The sequence below is a fragment of the Phaethon aethereus genome (assembly GCF_964289735.1).
Source record: "Phaethon aethereus genome assembly, chromosome: 3".
NCBI classification, from domain to species: Eukaryota; Metazoa; Chordata; class Aves; order Phaethontiformes; family Phaethontidae; genus Phaethon; species Phaethon aethereus.
In genome coordinates, this window is record NC_138576.1 from 61,454,871 (window position 1) to 61,482,455 (window position 27,585).

Sequence of the window (27,585 nt, forward strand, 5' to 3'; positions counted from 1 at the left end):
CCCCCGCAACATGCTGCCGGCCACCGGCCCCGCATGGACCCCGGCGGCGGCTGCTCGGCTCCCCTCCGCTGCTGACTCCCCTCTGAGGTTTGCGGCAGGTAGCGGGGCGGACGGTTGGAAAGTGCAATAGGAAAAGCCGAGGGGAAGGGAAAAAAAAAAAAAAAAGAAAAAAAAGGCAAAAGCCATCAAGCCGGCCAAGCCCAGCTTTGGATCTCAGTGCAGGTATTTCTGCTGCTGTGTTCATCCCTTTGCCGCCTACCACCCCGTTTTTTTTTTTTTAAAGGAACGAAAAAAAGAACGAAAAGGAGAAGTCGAACTCTCAAAGGGTTACTATGCAATTGCGACTGATTTCTTGGTTTTTTATCACTTTGAACTTTATGGAATACATTGGCAGCCAGCACGCCTCCAGGGTACGGCGACAGGGAAGAAGTAAGTGCGAAGAGATTTATACTTTGATAACTTCTGCTTCCTCTCGTTGTGCTGTTCACCTGCCCGGGGGGTTCTTGTGCCCCCAGTGCCTGTGCCCGTGCCCTGGGAAGCAAGCCGCGCGCCGAGCGGATTTGCAGGCAGTTTCATTGAGTTGGAGGGACGAAGGCGATTTTTGATCTCTTTCTGCTTTTCCCTCTCGCCTCACCGGGATGAGCAGAGCTGGCTCCGGGAAGACCTGCGTCCTCTCCTTTATACTTTAATATCTGGTAAAGGGGAACGTCCTTTCCTAGCTCTTTCCACTTCCTAAAGGGAAAGCGCGATGACACACGACAGGTAACTTTTTGCTGTGATGCCCTAAGTGCCTTTTCTCCACTCCGGTCACCATTTAGCGACCTGGGGGAAGACGGGGAGAGAAGCCCCCACCCCAAGAACCAGCAGTACAGATTACCGCTCTAGGTCAAGCCTGGCGCCCGGCGATGCGGAGTGGGGGCCTGGTGTGTCGCAGCGCTGCCCGGCACGCTGGCTTCCAGCCTCCACTCGCCACTAGTCAGTTCGGTGGCACCGTCCGGGAAGCCCCTGGGTCATTCATCGGCACGGCCTTGGGGCTGTGGCCCCTGACTTTTTAATGTGTTTGTGGTTTGTTTTTTTTTTTAAATCACATGGGATGAGGGGGTTTCGTCCCTTCTGACTTCGCCAGCGCCTGACCAATGCCGCCTGGGTCCGGGGTGGCGGCGGGAGGGAGTCGGGAGGGCCGGGGGGGGGGGGGGGCGAGGGGCAGTCCCCGGGGGGACTGGCAGCAGCTCCTTGGGCGCTGCCGCCCCGAGGAGGCGATGTGGGAGACCGGAGGCGAGGAGAGCCCCCCGGCACCGGGGCGCGAAGGAGAGCGTGGCAGAAGCCGGCCGCCCCCTCGGGAAGGCGCTGTCCAGGTCGCAGGGCGCTGCGAAGGGCGGGCGGGGTCCGTGGGGCTCCGGCGTGGCCGGCAGCACCGGGCAGCTCCGAGGTCGCGGATCCGCTGTGACGCCCGCCCGGGGGTCTCTGCCCGGCGGCCCAAGGAGCTGCCGGCGGCGGCGGGGAGAGGCGGCAGCGGGGGGCACCGGGACGTGCCCCAGACCCCACCTCGCCACCCTGCCTGCATCGCACCCGTCGCCGTTTCTGGGGAGGGGAAGCCTTTTCGGCGCACCTACTGCGGAGGGGCTGCTCGTGCCCTTCCTCTCTCCCTGGCAGCTGCGGGTACCGAGGGAATGTCTTAAACCACGGCAGCCCCATGTAATCAGCAAGAAGTAACGGAGTTACTTCCTCAGGGAGGGGGTGGGAGGGTACTATTATTTTGATTTTTTTTTTTCCTCCCTTTCCCTTCTCGGCACAGCTAGCCCTTGAAAGCCTCCTTTGTACGGTTTGCCTCCTGCACACAAGGTTTGATTCACCTAAAGTGCCCCTAAAGTGGGGCCGAGGACGAGAGAGACCGGGGCTCCAGCCCTCCGATCCCCACGGTCGCGCAGCGAGGGAGCACTAAGGGCGAAGTAAAACATGTCAGGGCATCCGATTTATTATCGTTGGCAAGGGAGGGCTCCATCGCTTCCCACCCGCTCCTTTAACCCACAGGCTGCGGCTGCCCACCCCGACGGGCGAGGCGGAGGGGTTCAGCCCGGGGTCGGGGGCACAGCAGCGGTAGGGGGGCAGGATCCCCCTCCTCCCTGGGGCGAGGGTCGGGGCGCGGGCCCCCCTCCGCCCGTCCTTACTCCGGCACCTGGTGCGCGCCGCGCCGGGCCAGAGCCGGGCCGGCGGCGACCTCTGCTGTCCTGCGCCGCGGCGGGCAGCCCGCGCCGGCAGGTGCTCGCTCCGCTCGGCCCCGCTCCGCTCGGCCCGGCTCCGCTCGGCCCCGCTCGGCTCGGCCCGGCCCGGCGGCTGCCCCCCGCCTCTCGCCGCCCTTTCGGCGGGGGAAGGCAGGCCGCCCTCCCGCCCCCGGCCGGTCTCGGTGCGTGGGTGGGCACAGAGCAACCGCGATTTCCCGGCATCGGGGCTGCTGCGTTGTGTGCGCAGTGCCCTGGGCCCCACGCGAGCGCCGTCCCGCCCAGGCCTTTTCTTAGGCCCCCCCGTTTAGCGGCGTAACTTTCGGGAAATAGAGGTGGAAGTGTCGGCTTGCAGATAATTAGCTGGTCGGTACAACGTGGAGAAGGTTCCGAGTACTTGCTCAAAGTTTTCTGGTTAGAATGCAAGAGTTAAGTTAAATTCACAGCAGAACAAGTGGCTGAAAAATCACAGCTAGAAGGGGTCAGAATGGAAGCCTATCTCTTTATTTTGGCAGTGAAGACAAGTAACGGTCAGAACACCTCATCTGGAGATGGTGAACATCGTCCACCAGCTCAGGTCTTCAAATCGGGATGGCTGTAAAAACGTGCTGTGGTGTAACTAGTGGTTATTTGGCATGAAGCACAAATTCGAGCCCGAATTTTTATGAAACTTATTATAAAAGAGGTTACGGTCACCCCTTGCACTGATGGTTTTGCCATTCAGAATCTATGAATCGCTATTAGTGAATATTGGAACTTGAAAAAAATGATAGTGTGCAGATAGAGAAGACACCTGTCGAATTCATCTATTGCATGGAAGGCTTTCTCTGGAATTCTGTTTCTTTTGCCCAGATAGTCTCCCTTAAGCATAAGTCCTAAACCCATTGCTAGGGTTTCCAAATATCTGTTTAACCCATGTATTTTTAAGTACAGCACAAGCCAGTTGCCATCAAGCAGTCAGTGAGCCAGTGTTACTTCATGTTGTTTAACATCCGCATCCCCCATTCTATCTATTACATTGTAAATGCCCACATTTTAATATAAAGGAATAACAAAGCCTACTGACTAATTCAGAATATGCTGGGCCAGACCCTCAGCCCGGTATAAAATGAAGTTTTGTTGTTAATTGACCTGTCAGACGGACCCAGTCCTGAAGCATTTGTTATTTTGTACCTATTGCCAAAGTAATCTTTACTAGGAGAAAAGTCTGGTCTGCAGTCCTTTCACTCCCCAAACTCCTACTGAGGTTTCTAGTGTGAGCATCCTAAGCTTCTGTCTCATGATCAGTAGTAAATGTGTAGTTGGCTGTACAGAGGCAAAGCTCCTCTGAAGTCCACTACGGAGTGCAGAGGATTGGGTCCATAGTTAGACAGAGCAGACAAGATCAATAAAAGCTCAAAAGCAAATATATCGTTAGCAGAGAGATTAGTTTTTATTTTGATAAGAGCAATTAAGATTAACAAATTAAGTTGCTTGTTCAGGTCCTATAGGAGAGATTAATATGCAGCCGAGTATAGACTAGCATACCAATAAAAATGAAGCTCTATGTATCTGCCAGTGATTACAGTTTGCTTAGGAAAAAAGTAGGATTAAGTCAATAGTTCCAAAATACTTTGGCTCTGCAGGCCACCACCAACCCTCCAAACTTAGTGCTGACAGTTGTGCACCTTTCTCATTGACCTTCTAACTGATGGAAACGAAGTATTATTTGCTATGGGTCTGTGAGCGACCGGCAGATCATTTTCCATGACCCTGTGGACTACCAGTGAGCCGGGGACTAGATCTGGAAATCGCTAGAATAGGCAAAGTGATAGAAAATTCTGCGTTTGTACCACAACTCTTATTACATCTGGGAGTAAAACTATCAGTATGACTTAGTGGAGCAGCAATTTGGATGTAGAGCTACCATGATGTATATTATTGGTAGCCCATCAGGATCTGACGTTGGCAATTGCCTCCTGCCTTTTGCTGTAGCGGCACGTTCACGATACCCGGCGGGCGTTCGTTCCTTCCTTCGGTCGCCCTTGCGGTCGCTTCTCTGTCGGTTCCTCTGTTGACGCGGGACTGCAGGTCTTCCAGCATCTGCTTCTGGCCACGGACACGAGTGGAGGGCTCCACCCTGCAAACGCTCTGCCTCTCTAGCTTGGTTTGCATGCAACTGCTTTCGAATTCCAAATTAAGCAGATGCGTAACAGCCCGTTAGAAAACATAGCTATATAAAATAAAACTGAACAGGAGAGAACTGACAAAATGCAGACTGGTAAAATTACGTCCTCATTTTTTTTTATACCCTCACGGAGGGTGTCATTTACACGGAGGTAAAATGTCAACAAGAAAAGAGGGATTACATTATTAGTTAAAATAACACCGCATTTTGGAAGCAATTTTTTTTAATAGTTCACCATCAATGTATATATTGCTGATACCTATGTGTATGTTTAGGGTTGGCATGGCACAGATGGTAATGCTACATATTCTATATATAATATAGGGGTTGTTACCAATTTTTTTAAAAAGAAATTATTTAATATCTGAGTGCAATAATTTAAAGCAGAAGTTAGCCAAGCAAGCAGCCATCAAGTAAACTGAATCGTGTCCTTGGGTGGGATTAAATTATTCAGTGTTAGTTGTCTTTCATAGTGCTTGTATGCCGCTGATAATTTTTTTTCTCTGGTGTTTTCATATTTGTATTGTCAGAGTAAATACTTTGCTGGTGACAAGTGCGTCTTTTTTGCAATGAAACTATATTTCTCATTTTTGGCTGAGATCCTGTTTGTTTTGAAATAGACTGTAAAATTCCTATCGCAGTCATTAGAAACAAAAGCAGACGGAGAACTGTTTCGTCGTATTTTCATAAACTGTGAACTTATTTCATAGTAGCGATGTCTTAAACAATTAAATATTAGAAAATCACCATCCGTTGCTGAAAGCTTTAGAAGTATTACAGCCATAGCCTGCTTGCGTTGTTTTTTTTAATAACTCTACGTGCATGTAGATCTGTGCTTGAAGTATACCAGCTGCATGTGGAACGATACGTGCTATTAACCCAAGAGACTAAAGGACGTTACAGACCCGTTCCCATTTCATGCCTGACTTCTGAAAGGATGTTAATTGCAAATTTTGTTTCTTTCAGCTACTGAAGACATTTCTTATACTATTTAAAATTTTTGGTAAACTGCAAATACATATATCGCCGCAACGTCTCAAAGCCACTGAGGTATGATGGTGTATCAGCAAATATATGAAAAGTCCTATTTCTCTTTGCAGGCAGAATACAACACTGCTATTGTTCATGAGATGGTTTTAGAGCTTGAACCTGCCTCCTTTGCTTTCAGTGGAGAAAGTCCCATGGACTTCACTGGAGCTAGAGAGGACTCTTTTTCTGCAAAAAAAGAGAAATGTTTTGAGTTTGGAAGAATTCCTAGGCTAGAGTACTTGCAAAATCGCATGATCTAAACATTTACAATACCTATATAGGAAAAAACAATGCTTTGTACCTTTCAAAACTGTGATATATAGTCTGCTTGGGAGGCAATCTCAATTATATGAAAAAAACAGCTATTTTACTACTTTCACCTATTGAGCCAACTGAAATCAACAAAGTTAATTCTGAGATTAATTTCTTCTTTTAAGCTTTGTTATTAGTGTATCAAGCCTTTGCAAATCCCTGGTCTGCTGCTGCTTCTTGCTGTAAATTTTTCACTGAAGATAATGGAAGTTATGCCTAATAAAATCTGAGCTAGGACTTAAAAATCAGACTTACTCATTCTCTCTTGCGTAGCGTGCTCATTTTGCTTTCTGGTTAATAAAGCTAGTGTTCTGGCTTGACCACTGCTGTTTATTGCTAACGCTAATAAGCTGTCTACCATTTCATATTCAGTCATTAATAGACAGTGACTACTAGGAAAACTCATCCGTTAAAACTATGGAGGTTCTTAAGAAGTTTTTTCCCCCAACAGTAAATTGTCCTATCTGCTCTTGAAATTAGATGAAAAGTTGTGAAAGACTGGTGGAGGAGATATAAAAGCTAATAAAAAATAACATTTTTGGCTCATTTCTAATTTTGGAGTCTGAACTACTCAAAATCACTTTGCCAATTTTTTACCAAAATAATGCAGAACAAAGCAATCTTATCAGATGACAAAAGGCAGCTGAAACCCTATGCGTTTTTATACAAAAATTTGTCTGTCTGCTATTACCACAAACAATGCCATAGATAAAAGTATTCAAAGAATATTTATTCATGCAAAACATGTTATGGTTCTCAAAAAAAAAAAGAGAGCTACAACTTTTTTATAAATAATTGAATAACAGCGCTTCTGGCGATGTCAGAACGACTACTTATTAGATGCTTTGTCATAATAAAATCCAACAGATTTTATTATTGATTAATCCTAATTTTGTTGTTAGCAGCAAGCATGCAGTGCGATGAGCAACGCTACTTAGAAAGAAGCAACGGTTGTACTACGGTTATACGATAGCTGACTAATAAACATTTTGGTGTGTTTCGGTTTCTAGATTATGAGCTATAGACCATGCATTTTAAAATATTAGTATTATTTACTTGTGCGATCAAAAATAGCACCCACTGAAGCAAAGGAGCCACAAAACTTTTACCCCTGCAGTGCTGCTTAGGGAAGAACTCGGCTGTGGGGACTGGAGCTGAACTGGGAGAGACACGAACTGTGGTGGCACCGAGCTCCCGCCTGCTCCGAGCAGCATCCCGGCATCGCGCCGATCCGTCAGCTCCGGGGAACAGAGTAATTAGGGGGAAGAACATAAAGAAACGCATATAGTGATACTTTTAAATGAAAGTAAAACCCCAAACCACAGGTCTGCGCCGAGTTCTGGTAGCGCGCTGCTGCTATAAACATTATCCTTTCAAGCTTCTTATTGTGTGTCAGTTTTACGTCCTGACACGTTTCATGTTTAAACTTGAAAGGTCCTAGATGGGGTTTCAGACGTTTGATATTTCCTGCAGGGTAAAGCAGATTTTGGGGCACTGTAAAATAAAACAGGAGCTCATTGATAGGTGTAGGAATAGCAACGATGTGTGATTCCTGCGGCTTCCTGTAAAGTGTGAGGGCAAGCACAACAAGGCTCAGATCCAAGAACAGGACTTAGGTGCCTAAGGTGTGTCTGGGGCAGGATTTAGACACCTGAGACCCTCACCTTCAAAGCTCCGCTTAACTGATACCTCACCCTTGACACACAGGCATTTCTCAGATGTTTTGTTGTTTCTAACGTGAGACTTCAGCTTACTGACATCGAGTGCCCACCTGGCATGGGAGGCTTCTGAGCTCAGGTCCCTTCTGCAGAGACTTTGAAATTTTCTCTTAAAGAAACCTTGGGTAAAAAAGACAATAAAGAAATCATAACAAAAAATGAAAATAACGATACAAAGGTCTTCCACAGGGAGCACAGGACTCTGCAGGCGATCGCTTACTGACATTGGAATATAGTCACACGCATCCCTGCTCCCGTACCCGGGGCCCCCAAGCCCTTTCCTCTTCTGTGCTAACTAAACTGGGTGCAAGCAAATGACCTGAGATTACATGCAAATCCAGGTGATAAAAATTCAGTTTGTTAGAGCAGATCAACACAGGCTAGTCTCATGCTAGATGGAAGAAATAATTTAACTTAGATTTTCAACTGCTGGCCGAATATTCAGCTGGTAAGGTTTTGAATACATTAAGGGCAGCAAAGCTGCTCCTCCCTTCTTGGTGTGTTTCAAAAGAAATATATTCTTTTGTTAAAGAATATATTGGCTTGCAGGGCTGGGTAGCGGTGCAGGGCACCTAAACTCCCTGGACAGCCAGGATGTGAGACGGTTTCTGACCCCAGCACTGGAGGTGACTGGGCTGAGAATCTACCTAGGCTGGTTTTTGTCAGTCCCTTTTGGAGGCGCCCAATTTTCCCACCTACTGAAAGGCAACTCAGACTCAAGGCTGCCAATTGTACTTTGGTGGAGGTGTCGATGGAGGGCATCGCTACACAAAGCAGGTGTGTTCAGAATAGCATAAATCCTTTACCAAGCCTCAGCTCATCTACCCCACTTCTCTCCAAATAACTCACCAGGTGCGCAGCTTCTCTGGTGATAGCGTTTTGGTGGGAAGCTGCAGCAGAGGTAGGGCTTGAGCACTTTTTCCTCATCTCCCCGACAAAGTGAGGCTCTGTTTCCAGAAGGAAGAGGAGATGGCTCTCATGTGAACCAGAAACGTAGGAGCAACCAGCTGGTGGAACAACATTTCCATTGCATTTCTCAACTAACATTTACAAACAACCACATGAAGCAGAGCTACTAAAACCTGACACTTTAATATGTTTACAAAGTTTATGTATGTTATCAGCATATGTAATACTCCCAACAGGATTTATTACAGGTTTCTTTAGCAACAACATTTTTTATTCATAACGGCTCAACTGGTCAGAGAGAGGAAAACAGCCAGTTTCTTCAGAGGTCGCCTCCCACGCACACTTGCCCTGCGTTATTGCATTGCTTATTCATGAAGATTACAAACACCAGTGTCGGCAAGTGTTTCATAACCTTGTTTCCTTTTCCTAGAATGTTCATAATTAATTTCACTTTTTTCTATGCCACTGAATAAGGAGTTGCTGGTTTTATTTTACTTTATGTTACACTGCCGAGTGAAGAATTACCCCTCCAAAATAGAACCAAGTAGGACCAAAGGATATTTATTTAACATGGGAGTCAGAAGATGTTAAGTGCATGTATTTAGCAAATACATGGAGATGGATGAAGATTCCAGAAAGTTTTAGTATAACACAGAACTGAAAACAATCAGCTAAGATGAGACCTCCTTGTGCTGGGCACGATGGCCACATATGTCATAAAATCTAATAGAAAAGATCTTAAAGGCAGGAAAGGTAAATAAATTACATGATTTGGTATTTTGAAAAAAACAGATTCTGTTTTGCAGTCCAAAATGAAGTCACACATTTGTCTTTTGTGTTTATGTTTTATGAAGAGTTGAGCAATTAACCAGTTTTAGAATGGAGGGTGTGTTAAAAGCGAAAGTAGAATTCTGTACGAGAGTGTAGAGTTTATAACTTGTGCTATGTCCTGGACAAGCATTTTTAAGCCCAAGGCCCTCGCTTTAGGAATGAAACAACTTAAATGTGCTATTTAAGCTACCCGTTGAGGGGGAGGTTCAGTGGTGTAAGAATTTATCAGTAGGCTGCAGTTGTGAGTGAATGTCAGCAAGTGGAGATCCACATGGCTGCTTACTATGTTATATATTATTTCCTATGAAAAGACCAAAGTTATTTTGAGGAACAAGTAAATATAAAAACAAGTTCCCCTGGACAGATTGTGGACCAAAATATTTCCCTTTCTCTGCTGGTATCGTTTATATCTGCTAACAACCTATAAAATTAGAATGCTTATTCTCTTCCATGACTGGGTACCATGTTCTTGCATCTGAGCAATTCACTGAGCTACTAATCACCCTTTAAACCCCCAGCTTCTTTCAAATGTCTGTCTTCTATGTCTTAGAACAAGTAAGCTGTTACATTACTAACTCTGAGTTCAGTATAATTCAGGAAATAACGTAACAAGTGGTGACATATATTATGGTTGTGTGGTCTCACAAGGTCAAAGTGGGCTCGATCACTCCATGGACATGAAAATTATGGAGGGGTTTTCAAATAAGCTTTCTTTTACAATCTTTCTGTGTACCGTGACTGGGTACTCTGATGAGCACAAAGTCTTCCCAAGCCTTATGGAGGTTAGAAGCACTGGGTGGGGAATGACTGGAGTGGGGGGGTCTTATTCCTTTTTGCCAGGGTCTGGCTGGCCACAGAGGAAACTGTAAACTGCACCCTTTCAAGATGAGGACAGGCTGCTATTCACCTCTTTCTGAAATCACATCATTTCCCAGCTACCCTGAGAGCAGAGGAGTTCATTTCTTCCTCAGTATAAATCACACCTGAGTCCAGATAAAATAGATTAATCAGAATAGTCTTTTCTTGCATTTCCACCCTTCATTGATTATGTAAAAAAGGATTCTAACCATAGCTACCACTGAAAAACCACCAAGCATTATGAAAGTCATTCCATAATCCTTTCTGAAGCCTTGCATAATTTGGTGAAAAATAAGTCATTCATCTATGGAACTTGCTGGTTGAGCCTTCCACCCTGGTTCCCTGACTGACTGTGGTTACTGCTGCGTGCACCAAGAAGGTCCGCTGTTTTTCATCTGGAAGTCCGCAGAGACCTTGGACACATCTTGTCCAAAAGAGATCAGCCACAGAAATTGCAGTACCACATATAAGAGAGCTTATTCAGAAGAAGAATCTTCCATCTCATACTCCCTAACTCCCACATAAGCCTTCTCTGGCTTATTACGTACTTCATCCCCTGGACCCCTCTAAGCTTACAGCTGTAATCCTAGAGCTGGAAAAACTCCTTTACTCAGCCTAAGCCCAGGACCTGCTAAAAAGACTTGACAAAGGTGTCAGAAAATTACAAACCTAGCAAAAATGGAGGGTAGTGTTTAACACCATTCACAAAATACTGACAAAATTAATAATTTAGATGGAAAATTTAATAACACTTTATAAAAGATAAAAATTTAACTCTAAAATTAGCAATATAAATTATAAACAATAATATAAATGCTCATATATTCAGTCATCTCTTCCTTCTCCCCTACACATTCATACCTCTATCTGTATATACACATTCACATACATATATACAAATTCACACAGACACAAGCAAGAATTAAAGGTCTTGACTTGTTCTTAAAGTATTTTCACTTCAAAATGGTTTTAAAACATTGGTAAAAAGGATACTGTTAATCCCAGACAGAAGAAGTTTTGTTTCAAGCCACACAAAGCCCTATGGTTTGTCAGGAAAACTCCATCTCATCTCACACTTCTTATGGTCTGTTTTGTCACAGAAAACAAAATTGTTAGTTTTATATAGGTTAAAACAAATGCAAAATTAAAAAAAAAAAAAAGTACGGGAAGTTTAGTAGGTGACCCCCTTCTCTCATGTTGAGCCTGGCATACCTAAAACTGCACTAGGAAGTTACATGGACCCTTCCCTTTTTGGCTGTGTACAGGTGAAACCTTTATGGCATTTCATATGACATGTACCACTAGGCTGGAAATTTTATTCAGCCAACGAGGAGGAAAATAATGTTCCTTAGGCTGGGATCTGGGCAGGGGAAATCAGTGGTGTTGGAGAAGAAGCATCTTCCCTCGCCCCGGTGACAACCCAGCAGCACCACCGCTGACGTTCCCCGGCGGGTGCCTGTGCATGTGGGTGTATGTGTGTGCCTGCACCTGTGCATCTGCCGAGGGGAGAGCAAGAAGAGTTAACATTCCTCCCTCTTACCAGAGAATAGAAATGTCACGATCATAAGGCACGTGCCAGACTAACACGAGGTTTTCAATGAGAGCCTTTGCATTGTTTTTAATGGGAGTCGGTTTAGGCAGAATAAACATCTCATAAAGTTTAAGGGATTGATTCTGCTTCTAGTTACAACTCGTGTCAGGAAGCACATAACTCACACAGCTCTGCCAGCATAAAATTTGCATGTGCTCAGAATCCAGCCTAAGTGTTTATACAGGCTATTAAAAAAACACGATAGTTGGTGGGGGATTTGTGTTCTCACTCAGCAAGAAAAGGAGCAGCAATGCAATCTGCACTTCTCTTCCCGAGGTGCTGGTAAAGGTCATGAGGGTCTTCTATCCTCTTCTGTAAGAGAACAGCTGCAATTTGCCACTTAAGAGTGTGGGAGGGATACTTTTACTGCTTTCTCCATGCTGTACTTATTCACCCTGCCCAGCACTATGTACTCATAAGCTTTCTCCTACTTTGCCATCTGCTCAGTTACTGTTGTCAAACTTCCCCTACCCCTCTCTTCCTACAGGTGCTGAACTCAGGCACTACTTCTCAAAGTAGTGACTGAAGTAATTTGCAGAGTGAGAACATATACCAAACCAGACCAAACTGGCCTAAGCATAGGGATAGACCCAAAATGCTGCATTTTCTGAAGTGGCAAGTGATAGAGGAACTCTAAATCGGCTCCATTAGCCTGCCTAATTTAATACAGGCATGGTCCATGTCCTCCTCACTATCCATAACGTGCCTGGATCCAACCCAAGCCCACTGGAAACAAGAACTAGCAGGTGGATATAGTCAACCAGAGCAGACACACCAGAATTCACACGCAGCAATGTTATGTCAGGTATATGATAATGTTCCCTTTGTCAAAAGAATTTTTGAAACAATTTTTTTCTCGTGCTATCAATTCCTGTTCTTCCTTAGTGTCACCCCAAAGGAACACTCCCTTAGTGTTCACTCTCCCTATTCATACCTATAAGCAAGTTTCCTCCTCGGCATACTTCTCCCTTTTGATGCCAAGCCACAAGTTACTGCAGCTTATGGTTCTGAGCCCAGGGTTTTGAGGAGAAATGGTGGAAAGAGAACAGATGCCCTTGAGCTGTGGTGTGATGACTTGATGATAGCAGCGGGTTTCTTGGTGAGAGAAGTGAAGCAGTGAACAGCTTCTTTGATTTACAAAGACAGATTGTAAAAGCAAACTATGAATCTTTGCATATATAAAAAGATGTGAATCCTTGGAGCCTTTGCCAGACATGGCCTGGTAGAAGTAAGGAAGGAGCTGGAAAAGTATGCATACTGTAATAGAGTATGTAATAGAGTACGTAGCCCTGAAGTCTATCAGTCAAATACAAGAATATGAAGGGTGGAGTTTGGAAAGTGGTGAACTGTTCTGAATGTGTCAGTTGACATCAAACATGGCTATGCTTGTTTGACTGAGCACAGATACCAAAATATTCATCCATTTTGTCTACTGCTCTCCAAGCAGCAGCGCAGGACCCTTCAGGGAAGGGAAAAAGTGGAAAAAGTTCACTGTTTGCAAAAATACTGGGAGGCAGGAGGAAAGTCCTCTCCATAATGCTTTGCATTTCCCCACAGCCTTGTCAGGGAGTGACACAATGCATGGCAGGGTAACTGGCCTCAATTTATTGCAAGTTACAAAATCCTTCTCCTGAGCTGCAGAGCGATGTAGTGTCACAGAAGGGATGGGCAGCGGAGTTCATCAGCCGAACTGCAACAGGCAACACTGCTTGCTGGACTCTATAAGCAATTCCTAGCTTTCGTAATGCCTGATGGTCCCAAATTTCCCTAGGCCAAGCCCTTTCTCCGACACATTTAATTCCTCAAAGCTCTGCACATCTCTGTTCTCTCTTGTGACAGCAGTTGAATAATGTCTACAAATGGAAATATCTCCTCCTCTTCTTGGCTTGCTGTGGAGCCATAACCCCTTCCCCCAATATATTCAGTCTAAGTGGATTTACAGAGTTAGTCTGACAGCTTCTCTTCTGGAATAGAAAACTTCTGGTTAACAGAAGAGGCCAAGCTCTGCTTTCTCTATAGGCAGGCCACTGCTTCTTGCTTCTCTTTAAGATGGACTCCTTCCGATGACGTGGGGATGGAGATACCACACCCTGTCCAGCCGTCGGCCTCTTGCTGAGACAGCTATCATGACTGCCAGTTCTTCCTGAAGGTTTTACAATGCATACAGTTTCAAACAAACATCAGATGAAAGCAATTTTGAGTCTAAACCAAGCACAGCCAGGTTTGCGTTGGTGATTTATTGGTGAAAGTCATCAGCTCCTATTACCTATTTCTTGAGACATCCAGTTCTTTGGCTTCCAGCCACTTCTAGGGCCTGATTCTGTTCCTATTGAAGTTAATGGGAGGTTTTGTCACTGATTTCAATAGAAGGCCTTTAACTTTCCAACTTTCTGTCTATAGAGGCTTGAAGTGCTTCCAGGTTTCCATCATAGTCTGCGGTTCCCCTCTTTAAGTCAATTGGACATTAACGGATTGCCTGGGCCTACACCTTTGGATATAGGAAAGCTCTAGATCTGCTTCAGCTCTCACTCACACACCAGCTTTATACCTCAGTGGAGTCCCTCCTGATTTATACTGGCAGGAGAGTGAGGTCCAATGTTACTTATGCCTGGGTCATTGCCAGCAGAATGCAGAGAGGATTCAAGTCACTTGTTATCCCCTTCCCTGCACCTCTCAATCACAGCAAGTACGTACGTATATATATGCGGATATATTAGAATCATCTGGACCCTTTTAAGTTATTCACCATCAAAACTGACTTCAAATTCAAGTTTTAAAGTTGAAATAACAAAGAAGGAAAAAAGAGCCAGAAGGGAGCCAGCTGCAAGGGTACTCACAATTTTCATCAGTCTACGGGACACTCCTAATAACATATTTTACTACTTTGTAGTGAACTTTCTTTGCTTCTGCCATAAATATATTCCCTATGCTGTAAATGAATAGCTTGCAAGCTCAGTAAAGTTAATATAGAAGAATAAATCTTAACTACCTAATGTCAGGTCAGAAATATAAATCTTATCTAATATGCCAGGTCAGAACGAAAGAATACTTTTAGCTGAAAATAGCAAATACTTTCCAGTGCAGAGTAGGAACTTATTTTTCCCTTTAAAAAAATATGCTGCCCCTAATAAGATGAGTTGAACAGTCTCCTTTTAGAATCTCCAAAAAGAAAAATAAACACATAGAGCAGACTTAATTTATAAAATGCTCCAAAGTTTATCTTGGCAGAACAGTTTTAGGCAGTGAGATTTCTCTCTCTCTCGCACATGCATTCATACACATACACACACACACGCGTGCGCACACACACACACTCACAGACACACGTCTCAAAATTAGGACAGGCCCTTACAATAGCAAATACTACAGAAAACGTTTATATCTGGACAAGTTCACAGATACTTATTCAGGCAAAACTCTCGTTTTCAAATCAACAGAGATTTTTCCAAAGCAAGACAACAACCCTTCAAGCCTTTTTGTGTAAGTACAGACCTGCCGTGTCACAGCGGAAGACGGCGATCGACACAAGTGCCATCTGTCTCAGGCCCCCCTCCCATGCGCTGGCACTTCTGCCAGCTGTGGAGCAGCCGCCGTCCCCTCCTCCGGCCTGCCCCACTTGCTGGGCACAGCTGGATAGCCCGCTGGCTGATCTGTCAGCCGGCTGAGTCCCCCCCAGGAGCCACAGGCTCTCACTGCTGCCCATCCTCTTGTTCCTCCTCCACACCTCCTTCACACACATCTTGCACATCAGAGCCAAGGCCACATCAGAGGCTGAGGAGGTGAAGCCCACCAAAGGCTTTCTCTCAGCATCACGGGCTTAGCTGTATTTATTTTTACAGTCCGTACGCCTGCAAGCAGCCTGTGCTGGGGAGGCACAACAACAGGGAAATCCTGCAGGCTCCAGATCTAACAGCCGAGAGACTGCCCAAGTGCAGGGTGCAACGCAGCCGATGGCAAACAGCACCGTGCCCTACGCTGACACCCCCAAACAGTGTGGAGCTCCTCCACCTCTTGCAGCAGCCACAGGCCTTTCAGACGGTTTTACTTCAGGGTCTGCAAAGCAGAAAGTCACTTCCCTCAAGAGTAGCAAGAATAGAGGCAGTTTTACGTAGCTGAAGCACAAGTCAAGGCTGGTGAGCACACAATTCTCTGGACCATTCTTGCTCAGTGCCACCAAGTTACTCAATGCAGACCCTGACTTACAAAAACTCCACAGAAGAATGTAACGAGTGGGTTTTCTTCCCTTCCCTTCCCTTCCCTTCCCTTCCCTTCCCTTCCCTTCCCTTCCCTTCCCTTCCCTTCCCTTCCCTTCCCTTCCCTTCCCTTCCCTTCCCTTCCCTTCCCTTCCCTTCCCTTCCCTTCCCTTCCCTTCCCTTCCCTTCCCTTCCCTTCCCTTCCCTTCCCTTCCCTTCCCTTCCCTTCCCTTCCCTTCCCTTCCCTTCCCTTCCCTTCCCTTCCCTTCCCTTCCCTTCCCTTCCCTTCCCTTCCCTTCCCTTCCCTTCCCTTCCCTTCCCTTCCCTTCCCTTCCCTTCCCTTCCCTTCCCTTCCCTTCCCTTCCCTCCCCTCCCCTCCCCTCCCCTCCCCTTCCCCTTCCCCTTCCCCTTCCCCTTCCCCTTCCCCTTCCCCTTCCCCTTCCCCTTCCCCTTCCCCTTCCCCTTCCCCTTCCCCTTCCCCTTCCCCTTCCCCTTCCCCTTCCCCTTCCCCTTCCCCTTCCCCTTCCCCTTCCCCTTCCCCTTCTCCTTCTCTTTCCTTTTTGGCTTCTGGGAAGCTGCCAGTAATTTCCAGCATTTGGTCTGACAACTGTTCTATTGTAAATATTTAGAAGAATCCATTAGAGATTAAACAAAGTGTAAGTAACTGCTCCTAAGTGATAGCTCTTATTAATGTTTGCAGCAATAGGCACTTTACAAACGCGTATGAAAGCAGCCTACCTCGAGGCTGCTTGTAGGAAAGGGCACGATAGAAGGCAGCAGCCAGAACACAGTGTAATTTGAGCATCAGTGTGTTATCGTTATAAATAATCAGTGCAGAGACAGCATTCTGTAATGTGCGCACCATGCTTGCAAATCTTCTAGACAGCAACGGGTAGAGTGCACTATCCTGACCAATGTATTTTAAATTATGTGTATCAGGCTGCAAAAGTACTCAGAGCCTCAGTTTGGACTACTTTGCCTTTCTCTGATTTGTCCCCAAAATACTAAAAAACCCCTAAAACCATCAAAAAACCCCAAGCCCCCTCCCATCCCAAAATGTGTCAAGAATCATGATGTGTTACAGGGAAAAACACAAGCACGGCTCTGGTGGAATTTGTAGCTTTTATTGTATTCTAAAATTATCCTGACTATACAGTGTCTTAAACGTTTACTGTGCAGTGTGTTATTAGTAGCAGAGAAGGGATAAACACTAACGGTGTTCTGGGGCTGACGATGAGCTACTTAAGAAGAAATGCTGAAAGAAGACACTTCCCAGTGGATTCAATTTTGAGGATAAAAAAAGCTGCATTTACAACTAACTGAGATGAATGAAGATGTATAAATGCATTGACAGCCAATTTGCTGAAAAAATACATGATATTCTAGGAACACAGTGAACATGTGTCTATGCATGTGCATAACATAGCAGAATTTTCTATCCCCACAAAGGTTGGTGATACTGATTTTTTTTTTTTTTTAATTTAAATTACATTAGTATTGTCAGTTCGTGGTGAGTAGAGTGTGCTGGTTCCAATACAGAAGAGGTAAAAAATGGATCACAAGACTTGGCTCCAGTGTCCACCTTGCACTGGTTTGGTCCTGCAAGCAAAAAGACCTGGGGCTTATCCAGGCCACTCATGATGCCTTCCTAGGGTGCTATGTCTGATACTCAGAAATAATGCATGTAAGGCATCATTTCTAATTTTTCAAGCTGGCAGCCCCCTTCTACTTTTCTGTCCCCTACCTTAAAGAAAATGTCTAGATAGTCTCTAGGAGTTATGTGTTGTTCATCCTTTCATTTTAGTTCCATAGCCACATCTGACTTTTCAAACTTAAGAGTCGCCATTTTCTGTATGCAAGTTTAGATCTTTACTTAAGAAATATATAAAGGCAAGCTGGGTAACTGGGAGAGTTCGTTGTGGGCTGCTGAACAGAGCATGATGACTTGTTGAGTACTCCCATCACTGATCATGGTGGCTTAGGGAGTTGCTGGATGCCGTGTCACAGCAGCGAAGAAGAATGAAACTTGTTAAGATAAAGTTTGGTGCTGCAGGCTTCCCAGAGAAAGAAAAGGGGAGGATACAAATCTTGTGATCACGTGAAGCAGGCCTCAGCAAGGGCTTTTTTAAACAGAAAGGGTGGTGGCAAAAGAAGTTATTAGCAACCCCCTCACTAGTTCAGATGTTGGGCTGGTGTCAAGAATGAAGAGGAGGGTAACAACTGCTCCAGCTTCCCCTCTGTATGGTCAACTAGTACGCAGCACAAATGAAGTAAATGTGGTGTTGTCACCGGTTCGCGAGCATGAGATGGACTCAGAGCATAGACAGCGATGTGGCTGACTCCAGTGGGTGCAGTACATTTTTCAAGGGGCTGCTGAGGCAGGGCGATCTCTGACGTTTGGCTGAAGTCAGTAGTCATCTTCCAGAGATTGACTGCTACAGGCTGGGTCTGGTCTTGCACCACACATCGTTCATGTCCAAAAGCAGGAGACAGAAAGCCATGATGTCTTCTTCAGGCCTTGATCTTTCTGAACTTGTTTATAGGCTTCCAGGTGCCAACACCCTTCCACCTCTAGAGACAGTAGCCAGCAGGAGGAGAGGGTGAGTGAGCCATCCTGAGCTTCTTGATAGTGGCAAGGATGATGAATGTCAGGTAGGATGTAAGGTGGATGTCAGGTAGGATGTAAGATTTATCTTCTTCTGTACCTCCATGTGTGCATATATGGGAGCTTCAGGAAGTAAGGCAGAAGAGATGCTCATGCTCTAGAAAAGCTACAGAGAGGCAGACTAGATGGTCTCTTCAAGGAAGAGGAACATTAGTAAGGAATATTTCTAAGCTACTGGGCTTGGATAGCTGAGAGCAACTGGAGTTGTTCTGCACAAAACTCCCCTAAGTGACTGTATTCACCCTAAGATAATAACAATAAGCAGCAGCAAGAATTCACCTTTCAAAACCTGTACAAATATCCGTTCATTTTTCATATTAGTCCTCTTGACATGTTTGCAAGAGAGCATTGTTGTAATTTTACAAAAAGTGAAAAGGAGGCAGATAAGTTATCTTCTAAGACCAGCCAACAGCAGTGATCTCATTTTAAGACACACAGGTCACTTGCACCAGGTGGTCAGACCTTTTATGTGCCTCAAGGAACAGATCTTCCACTGGATACATTGGCAGGGCTCTGTTCATTTTTACAGGACAGTGACATTTGACCCAAATAAATAGTTTGACCATCTCCCTTGACTGCAGGCACTGAAAGGACAAACACTAACAACTGAGCTAGTCATTGGATGTTACATGGCAACTCCTAGGCCACCTCACCCTTAGGCAGAGGTTCAAGATAGTTCAGATGGACTGAGCTCTAGAAGTGTCTGTTCGTCTGCAATGACTACAAAGTCTGGTGTCTCCAAGGCCAGAGGATCTCCTCCTCTCTGTGCATAGAAGAGTTAAACCCAACAAGACCTGTGTTGATGCTTGAGGAACCTGGACAGCTGCATCAATCATGGATACCCAAATCTTCAGTGCCTACAACAAGTGGAGATGAATCCCAACATGGGTCCCTAAGTGCAGGCACCTTAATTTTAAAAATTAGATAAAAATCTTTCAGAGGTGCTAAAATGTAATTGAAAAGGAACTGAACTTCCAGAGCTCTTAATTCCTACTCTGGAGCCGTGCTTGAATGCTCAAGGGCAGCAGACATTTTAATTATACATCATGTCAGGAGGATTGCTGGGATATCATTTTCCCTCAAGTTTGTGATGCTGTAGGCCATTCCCACTTCTCTTACAATGTAATGATCACAATGAAAACAATTGTTTCTCAAAATTTGCTATTCCATTGCCATGTGGTCAGTTACAGCATAAGCGCATGCAATCTGAGTGTGAAGCTTCTGATTGGGAATAGAAGCACTTTACAGCCACTTAGCCCAGATGTGAAAGCACACTCCGGGGTCCGCAAGGGCGGCGGATCCAGCCCTACACTTCCAGAGCAGAAGCCACAGTGCAATGGGGATGAAAGCAAAGTGTAAAAAGAGAAGCTATAATAATAAAGGTAATTCTTCTTCTTTTACTCACAGCCATGCTGGCTGAGGGAATATGCTGTTTAAGGTAATGGTGTCTCCAAGTTCTGTATAAGACAGCATCTTAAACGCTCCTCCCAGGTGCTACTTTGAAGAAACAAAATGGAATGTATGCTGTAGTTCAGAAAAGATAGGAACAGTGAATAACTTGGCTTGTTATTCCTTCTGCTTTTTGAAAGAGTATTCCATCATTTCACTCAATTTTTACATGAAACAACATTCCATCTTTAAATCCTCTTTAAAATACTAATTTATTAGTGCTTTCTTAATTTCCTCTGATATAAAGAATTAATAAACTGAGCAAAAGATGATATTGCTGAAGAATTTTAGATACATACTTAGGCTTTAAAAAATTAAAAGGTACTGTTAATTCTCTTTTGTCAGTAATTTCATATGAATGTTAAACTGCAGTAGACAAGTGGCTAAGACACAGCAAGAGAAAATTATGTGAAATCAAACAGATACTTTCTTGATATTCCCCCCTTCTCTGTCCTGCACAAATACATCGTGGTAAAAGCAACAAGTCTCCTACCATCTGTTTGCTTACACTGATACCTCATCCAGCAGATACGCTACATTGAAACCTTATGAGACATAAAAATCCAATTTTGTTCATAAGGCAACAATGTGGAGTTTGTTTTAAGGAAACTGAAGTTTATTTTATTTCTGAAAACTCCTGTGAAGCAAGTAGTTCTCAAATCACAAAGAAAATATTGGATCATCACCCTATATTAAGAATATGGCATTTTAATTCGCTTTTATCCACAATTATTTCATTCTCTTTTTTCATGTCATCAGAATCGGATTGATGAGCATAGCACTGCAAGTAAGAGAACGATTATATTGCCGATGCTATCTTAAGGCAAAATGCTAACAAACACCTGGCTCGCCAGCGTGTGCAGCCCCTAGCCAGGGGTGCAGCGGCAAGGGGTGTCTGAAGATGCCTACCAAAACCTGTAGGACTCACTCAACGGTTGCTTTCTCAGGCACAACAATTCATGGTTAAACTACAGCATGCTTTTAGAAAGATGTCCGACCTCTTATTTGAAGCACACGTGCGACTGAGATTATGCTGCCTCCCTGAGACCGTGGCAATGATTTAACTACCAAGACTTTCTGAAATTTGCCTTGGATAATGCAGTTGAGACTCACTGATGCCCATTTCCAAACACTGATCTGTTGCATCTTTACTTCCAGTAGCATATAGCTTTATAGCATCCAATATTTTAGGGGGAACACTTAATTACAGACTGACTTTTTTTTCCACCTAGAGAAAGAGGTGCTGTTGTAGAGTGTGCCTCAGGCAAGGCTGGTTTTGGAGAAAATACTCCACAAAGGTAGATGCAGTTTTTACTATGCTTTTTCATCTCTAAGAACAGGCATGGCCGAGGCTTTAATGTATTTTATCTCAGCCCTGTTCTATACCGGTGTCATTCTTTTGATTTTAAACTTTCATGGAGCTGTTCTTTGCTTATAAAGTCATAAGAGAAGAGTTGGAGTGGAGTCTACCACAGTGCTGTTCCTATGTTGTGACCAAGCAACTGTGTTCCTGATGGAAGTGAAGACCACGAACACATCCCAGTGACAGTTTCCCTCATGGCTGTGCCCCACCTGCCACCAACAGCTCTCAGGCATTATGTAGTGTCAAGACACTTCAAAGCTTAGAGATCTTCAGAGGAAGAAAATGGCTGTGAGGTCATGCACTGACCCTTCTGAATCCCTAGTACTGAACTATTGCTTCAGCATGGACGTTGGGATGGCTACGCCTCCTCCTTGCAATATAAAGTGGAATAAGGCCGATAGCAATCATGCGGGGTTTGCTGATAAGAGCCACAACTTCAGCCCTAGAGGTTCCCCAAATGCCTCAGTTCAGACTGGTATCTGAACTGCTATCAAACAGCTGATACTGGAGCAGCTATCAAACAGGTGGTGCATCTCCTTTCTTCTCCAGATATGTGTTGTTAAAGAGCTGCTGCAGTCACCTACGAGAAAGGTAATATGACCTCTAAAGCATTTACTTACATGATGGAGCTGCATCTTACTTGGTTGTTATAAAGTGCCTTGACAACCACAGGGTGAAAGGTCCTACAGAACTGCACGTATATGGAACCATAGAACCATAGAATCATTTAGGTTGGAAAAGACTGTCAAATCCAACCATTAACCTAACACTGCCAAGTCCACCACTAAACCATGTCCCTAAGGACCACATCTACATGTCTTTTAAATACCTCTAGGAATGGTGACTCAATCATTTCCCTGGACAGCCTGTTCCAATGCTTGACCACCCTCTCGGTGAAGAAATTTTTCCTAATACCCAGTCTAAACCATCCCTGGAGCAACTTGAGGCCTTTTCCTCTTGTCTTATCGCTAGTTACTTGGGAGAAAAGACCAACACCCACCTCACCACAACCCCCTTTCAGGTTGTTGTAGAGAGTGATAAGGTCTCCCCTCAGCCTCCTCTTCTCCAGACTGAACAACCCCAGTTCCCTCAGCCGCTCCTCATAAGACTTGTGCTCCAGACCCCTCACCAGCTTCGTTGCCCTTCTCTGGACACGCTCCAGCACCTCAACATCCTTCTTGTAGTGAGGGGCCCAAAACTGAACACAGGATTCGAGGTGCGGCCTCACCAGTGCCAAGTACAGGGGCACGATCACTTCCCTACTCCTGCTGGCCACACTAGTTCTGACACAGGCCAGGACGCTGTTGGCCTTCTTGGCCACCTGGGCACACTGCCGGCTCATGTTCAGCCATATTTGGAGTCTTACTGCTACTGCTACTGTTGCTATTTGATTACATCGTATTCTCAGGGATTTTTAAGGATAGCTGAAATCACAATACAGTTTGCAATAATTACATTTATCCTCTTTTTCACATGTCCGTGAAAAACGTTGTAATCATTTTCCCTGATCATTTGGCCTCCTTTCACTTGGCTTCCCTTTGAACACCTCTTTCTAATTTTCTGTGAGAACACCTTTGTTCTATTGGCTTTTTTCCATATGGAGCGTTACATATGATGTTGGTATGGAAAGTATTACATAGTAAACAGCAGATTTAAGGTGAAAAAGATACTCTAGAGATTAATGAATGGGCTTTGAGTCTCTCCTTTTATAGGACACCAGTTTGATTCTTACTGAAATCAAAGCAATCTGTTTTCCTTCCTATCAGGATATAGTTTAGTAGCCCCTTATAAAATTATTTAATAATCTCAAAGTTTAAAATCTTTATATTAAAAAAGCAATGAAATTATCATCTGTGTTGGGTTTCCTGCTGAGACACAAAGAAACAGGGCTGCAACTCCAAGCACTGTAGGAATCTTACTCCCAGATATAATGGCAGTGATTTAAAGTGCATGAGCATTAATTTTAAAAAGTTAATAAATTAAAGTAGTACCAGAAGCCTTTCATAAGCCTTTTGAATTCACATAGCTATGCTTTTCTCTGCAGAATTAGGGAAGAGAATTTTTTTTTTTCTCTTTTAAGAAAGGAGAAAAGAATAATAGTTTTGCTCTGCGGCGCACCATGAAAACGTAGCCATTATGTTGAAAATATTTGATTTTTTATTTTCGCTACTACAAAATTACCTAAAAATATTGAGAAGTTAAAAAATGAAAGACAGTTTAAACTTTGAATTGGTTAACGGCTGAGAAGTTCAAGGCATTATTTTCAAAGTTAGTATGTTAAGAGTTAGGCTTTTGCCTACTTCAGGAAGATATGTGTCTGCTCCGAGCACAAGAGCCTCTATTCAAGAATGTGTCCTTAATTTTAATCAGGTATTTAAGTCTAATTGAAGTCAAAGGGTCTGTAACACATGTGTGAAGGTAACCATATGCTGATGTGCTTTTTTGAACAGGGAGGAATTCAAGCATGGGCTTACATGGTAATTGTTCGGGGCTTTTTTTCAGTTGGGTCTGGGTATGCAGAAAGTGGCATAAAAGGGATCAACAAACATTAAAGCCTGTTAACTTGGTGCTCAGTATAGAGAAGAAAAAGGGCCTTTTATTTCCCTGAAATTTCTGACCTTTTTTGTTATTTTTCTTCTCCCTGTTGCTCTTTGCTCACCAACCACAGCTCTCATTTGCTGTGGACAATTCCCAAGGGGAACATTCCTCGCTGGAGTAACTTACCCAGCTCTTTTCCTTAATTTACAGCAAGTACAGCACCCCTTGCAGAATGCATAGCAGACCCTTTGGCCACAAGCCAGTGCTAATAGCATGTTTTCCAATAATCTAATCTCTTCAGTCACAGAGCAGAAATCAGAAAGTTAAAAGAACTGGCTTCTCAACTTGTCTCAGTCCGCCTTTGAAATCCGTGCATGGGAAGGTTGTGCGAATGACTACAATAAATTGTTACCACACTTGCACCCATGACTCAGTAGCTGTGTTCATAGCAATCTCATGTATATGAGAGAATTCTGCATAAAGCAAGGTTTAATACGGTGCCAGGAACAGAATCACACACGAAGGCTTGCATCTGCAAAGAAGCCAGGAATTTCAGCCAAAGCTGAGGACATATTGTAAACATCCATGAATTAAACACCTCAACACTCCTAAGAGATAGGTATCATTTCTCCTTTGCAGATGAAGAAATGGAAGCCCAAAGATGACAAGGCCAAAACTTTTAAGTTTGGCTCTAGAAGTGAAGCATCAAACCTTTGATTGGACTCCTAAATAAATAGCTGCATTTTCAGACCTCTGACCATCTGCATCTTCCACAGGCACTCTGAAGATCAGGTTGTGTATGTAGGAATGAAGCAGGAGATCAGCTGTCTCCCTGGAGGCCCTGGGTTTGAAAACGTGGATGCTAATAGTTTTAACTTTCCAATGCTAGAAGGGGACCGTAAGCAAGCAACGTCACCAACCCTGAAATCCAAGAAGCCCTAGCTTTCTCCAAAAGCACGTAACTCAGTGGCACTGTTAGGGTGGGCTCAAATATAGGGAAAGACAAAGAAACTAGATGTTGAAAGTTCACCTATTGCTATTTTTTTATTCCACGCTGTTTGTTTCTTTTTTATCTGTACTTGACTCTGTGTATGTTTGCTTTGGGGGTGGGGAACTGATAGCATCGCAGTAATTTTTCCCCATTTCTAACATTATGCATGCCTCCGGTGGTCTACAGGTTACAGGTTGGTAACTGGGTCCATCACTCTACCCCAGGACAGAATCCCCTGTATGTACAATTTTGCTTGCTGTCACTAGGAACAAGTACTTGCGGGGAACTGCTACTTCTCTGTGAGAGCAAATTGCTTGACTTGCTTCGTGCAACTCCATGAGGTCAAGGAGTCAGTTAAGAAGGATGTTTTCATACTAGGGCACAGTTCAACCTTTCCTTTCCCTTATTCCGTTTTGGCATCTGCTTGTGTCATTTTTTATCACAATTTTTGCTGCAGCAGCCTGGCATTTGGAGTGGTGTTGTTGCGGTCATCTCATATCCGAGCCCTGTCTCATGGCAGCCCAACGTGGTGCCGCAAGCCACTAGCCACCATTTGAGCTGCCAAATATTCATCGTATTGGATGCTTTAAAAATAACTGCTGTCATTTCATGTTTTTCTAATATCTAGAGGATGTTTGGCTTTCACTGAAGCCTAACTAATTGTTGGTATAACTTGTATTAGACAGTTCTATTTGCAGTAACGGGTTCTATTTCTATCATTTATTCTGCATCAGCCTAACTTTATTATTTTACAGTGTGACAAAACAAAACTGAACAGTCCTCTCTTCCTCATTACTCTAGTTATTAGAAAAATGTTCTGCAAGGGAGCACTGTTGCAAAGTGCCAAGGATATTTTTCAAGCTGGCTAAGGCATCCGTCACCTGAAAAAGCAGCTCTCTCAGGCCACAAAACAGCAAATGGATCATTTTGTCGTGCAGCAGGTTGGGTGGGAAGAGGTGCCTCACGAATTTGTACTCGCACATGCAGCGTAAGGTTAAACGTGCGCCCTCAGGATGCCGCTGTGATCCAGCCCAAATTATGTGACTCCTACCATTGTTACTGGTGAAATACCTTAGCAAAAGTATTTTTTTAAGACACTTGTTCAATTGTGCATAAAAAGTGTCAGATATCACTTTGGATGTGTGTCAGGAATATTAAATAATATATCAGCCAAATAAAAACCAGTCATCTCTAAAAGTTATAGTTCATAGATTAACCATTAATCTTTCCAAATGTTTTTGTCTTCAGTTTAGGTTAAACTGGTTTTAAAGACACGTACGGCTTTTTGCTTCATATTTTTTTGCTTTTGTAGAAAAATATTAAAAATGGCTTCAAAACCTTCAACTTTATATAAAATTATAAAATGTTTTATAATACTCATAACACTATCCCTAAATTTCCTAGATATTAAATTCTTGCTTTTATATATAATTATATAACTTTGTTTGTTTGTTTTTCTTTACTTAGTATTGTCAACAGATGGCCTCAGTCTATTAGACCACGTAACTCTCTAAAAATACAAATATTTTATAAAAAAGCTTTGACACAGCTTTGTCAATTTTTTTTTTTCCAAATAATTGAAACCAATTTTTCCCAACAAAGTGAAACAGATAATCTTTTAATCTTTTGGGGAATATTTAATACATTTTTGGATTTTATTCCAATTTTGAATGAATCCCACTTTTGAAAATCGTTGTGAAATAGCATTCCCTTCATCACCTATAGGTGTGAACCTTACAGGCAGACATTGGAGCAGAGCAAATAATTCATAGAGACTTTAATCAATTAAACTGATTTCCCTTTTGCTGCACATCCTCTCCAGGAGCCTCTTTCAGCTGTAGGTTGCAAGGGAGGTGGTGGCCATGGGGCTCCTCTTGACAGGAAGAGCATTGGTGAAGGTGGGTATAGGGCACCTGGCTTCATATGTGTTGCCCCAGCAGCTGCAGGGGGTGTCCTCCCTACTGGAGGTGGCAGCAAGGGGACAGGAGGGCATTTTAGCCTCTCTCAGGACCTTTTTGTGCCCCTAATGCACACAATAGGCTTATAGAATATAGAATCATAGAATAGTTTGGGCTGGAAGGGACCTTTCAAGGCCATCTAGTCCAACCCCCTGCAATGAGCAGGGACAGCTTCAACTAGATCAGGTTGCTCAGAGCCCCGTCCAACCTGACCTGGAATGTTTCCAGGGATGGGGCATCTACCACCGCTCTGGGCAACCTGTGCCAGTGTTTCACCACCCTCACTGGGAAAAATTTCTTCCTTAGATCTAGTCTGAATCTGCCCTCTTTTAGTTTAAAACCATTACCCCTTGTCCTATTGCAACAGGCCCTGCTAAAACATCTGTCCCCATCTTTCTTCTAAGCCCCCTTGAAGTACTGGAAGGCTGCAAGAAGGTGTCCCCGGAGCCTTCTCTTCTTCAGGCTGAACAACCCCAACTCTCTCAGCCTTTCGTCATAGGAGAGGTATTCCATCCCTCTGATCATTTTTGTGGCCCTCCTCTGGACCCGCTCCAGCAGGTCCATGTCTTTCCTGTGCTGAGGGCTCCAGAGCTGGACGCAGGACTCCAGGTGGGGTCTCAGCAGAGTGGAGTAGAGGGGCAGAATCACCTCCCTCGACCTGCTGGCCACGCTGCTTTGGATGCAGACCAGGATACGGTTGGCCTTCTGGGCTGTGAGCACACATTGCTGGCCCATGTCCAGCTTTTCATCCACCAGTACCCCCAAGTCTTTCTCAGCAGGGCTGCTCTCCATCC

The 27,585-nt window shown here is 44.2% G+C and overlaps 1 protein-coding gene across 1 annotated transcript in view; it reads left to right on the forward strand.

Annotated features, from left to right (window-relative positions):
• Positions 1-332: 332 nt before the first annotated feature.
• Positions 333-27,585, forward strand: part of RSPO3 (R-spondin 3) — a gene marked incomplete at its 5' end in the record, with an annotated part of 63,381 nt that continues 36,128 nt past the window's right edge. The window contains one exon of the mRNA XM_081998180.1: positions 333-429. Coding sequence (XP_081854306.1) covers positions 333-429 — 97 coding nt within the window. The remainder of the gene's footprint in view (positions 430-27,585) is intronic.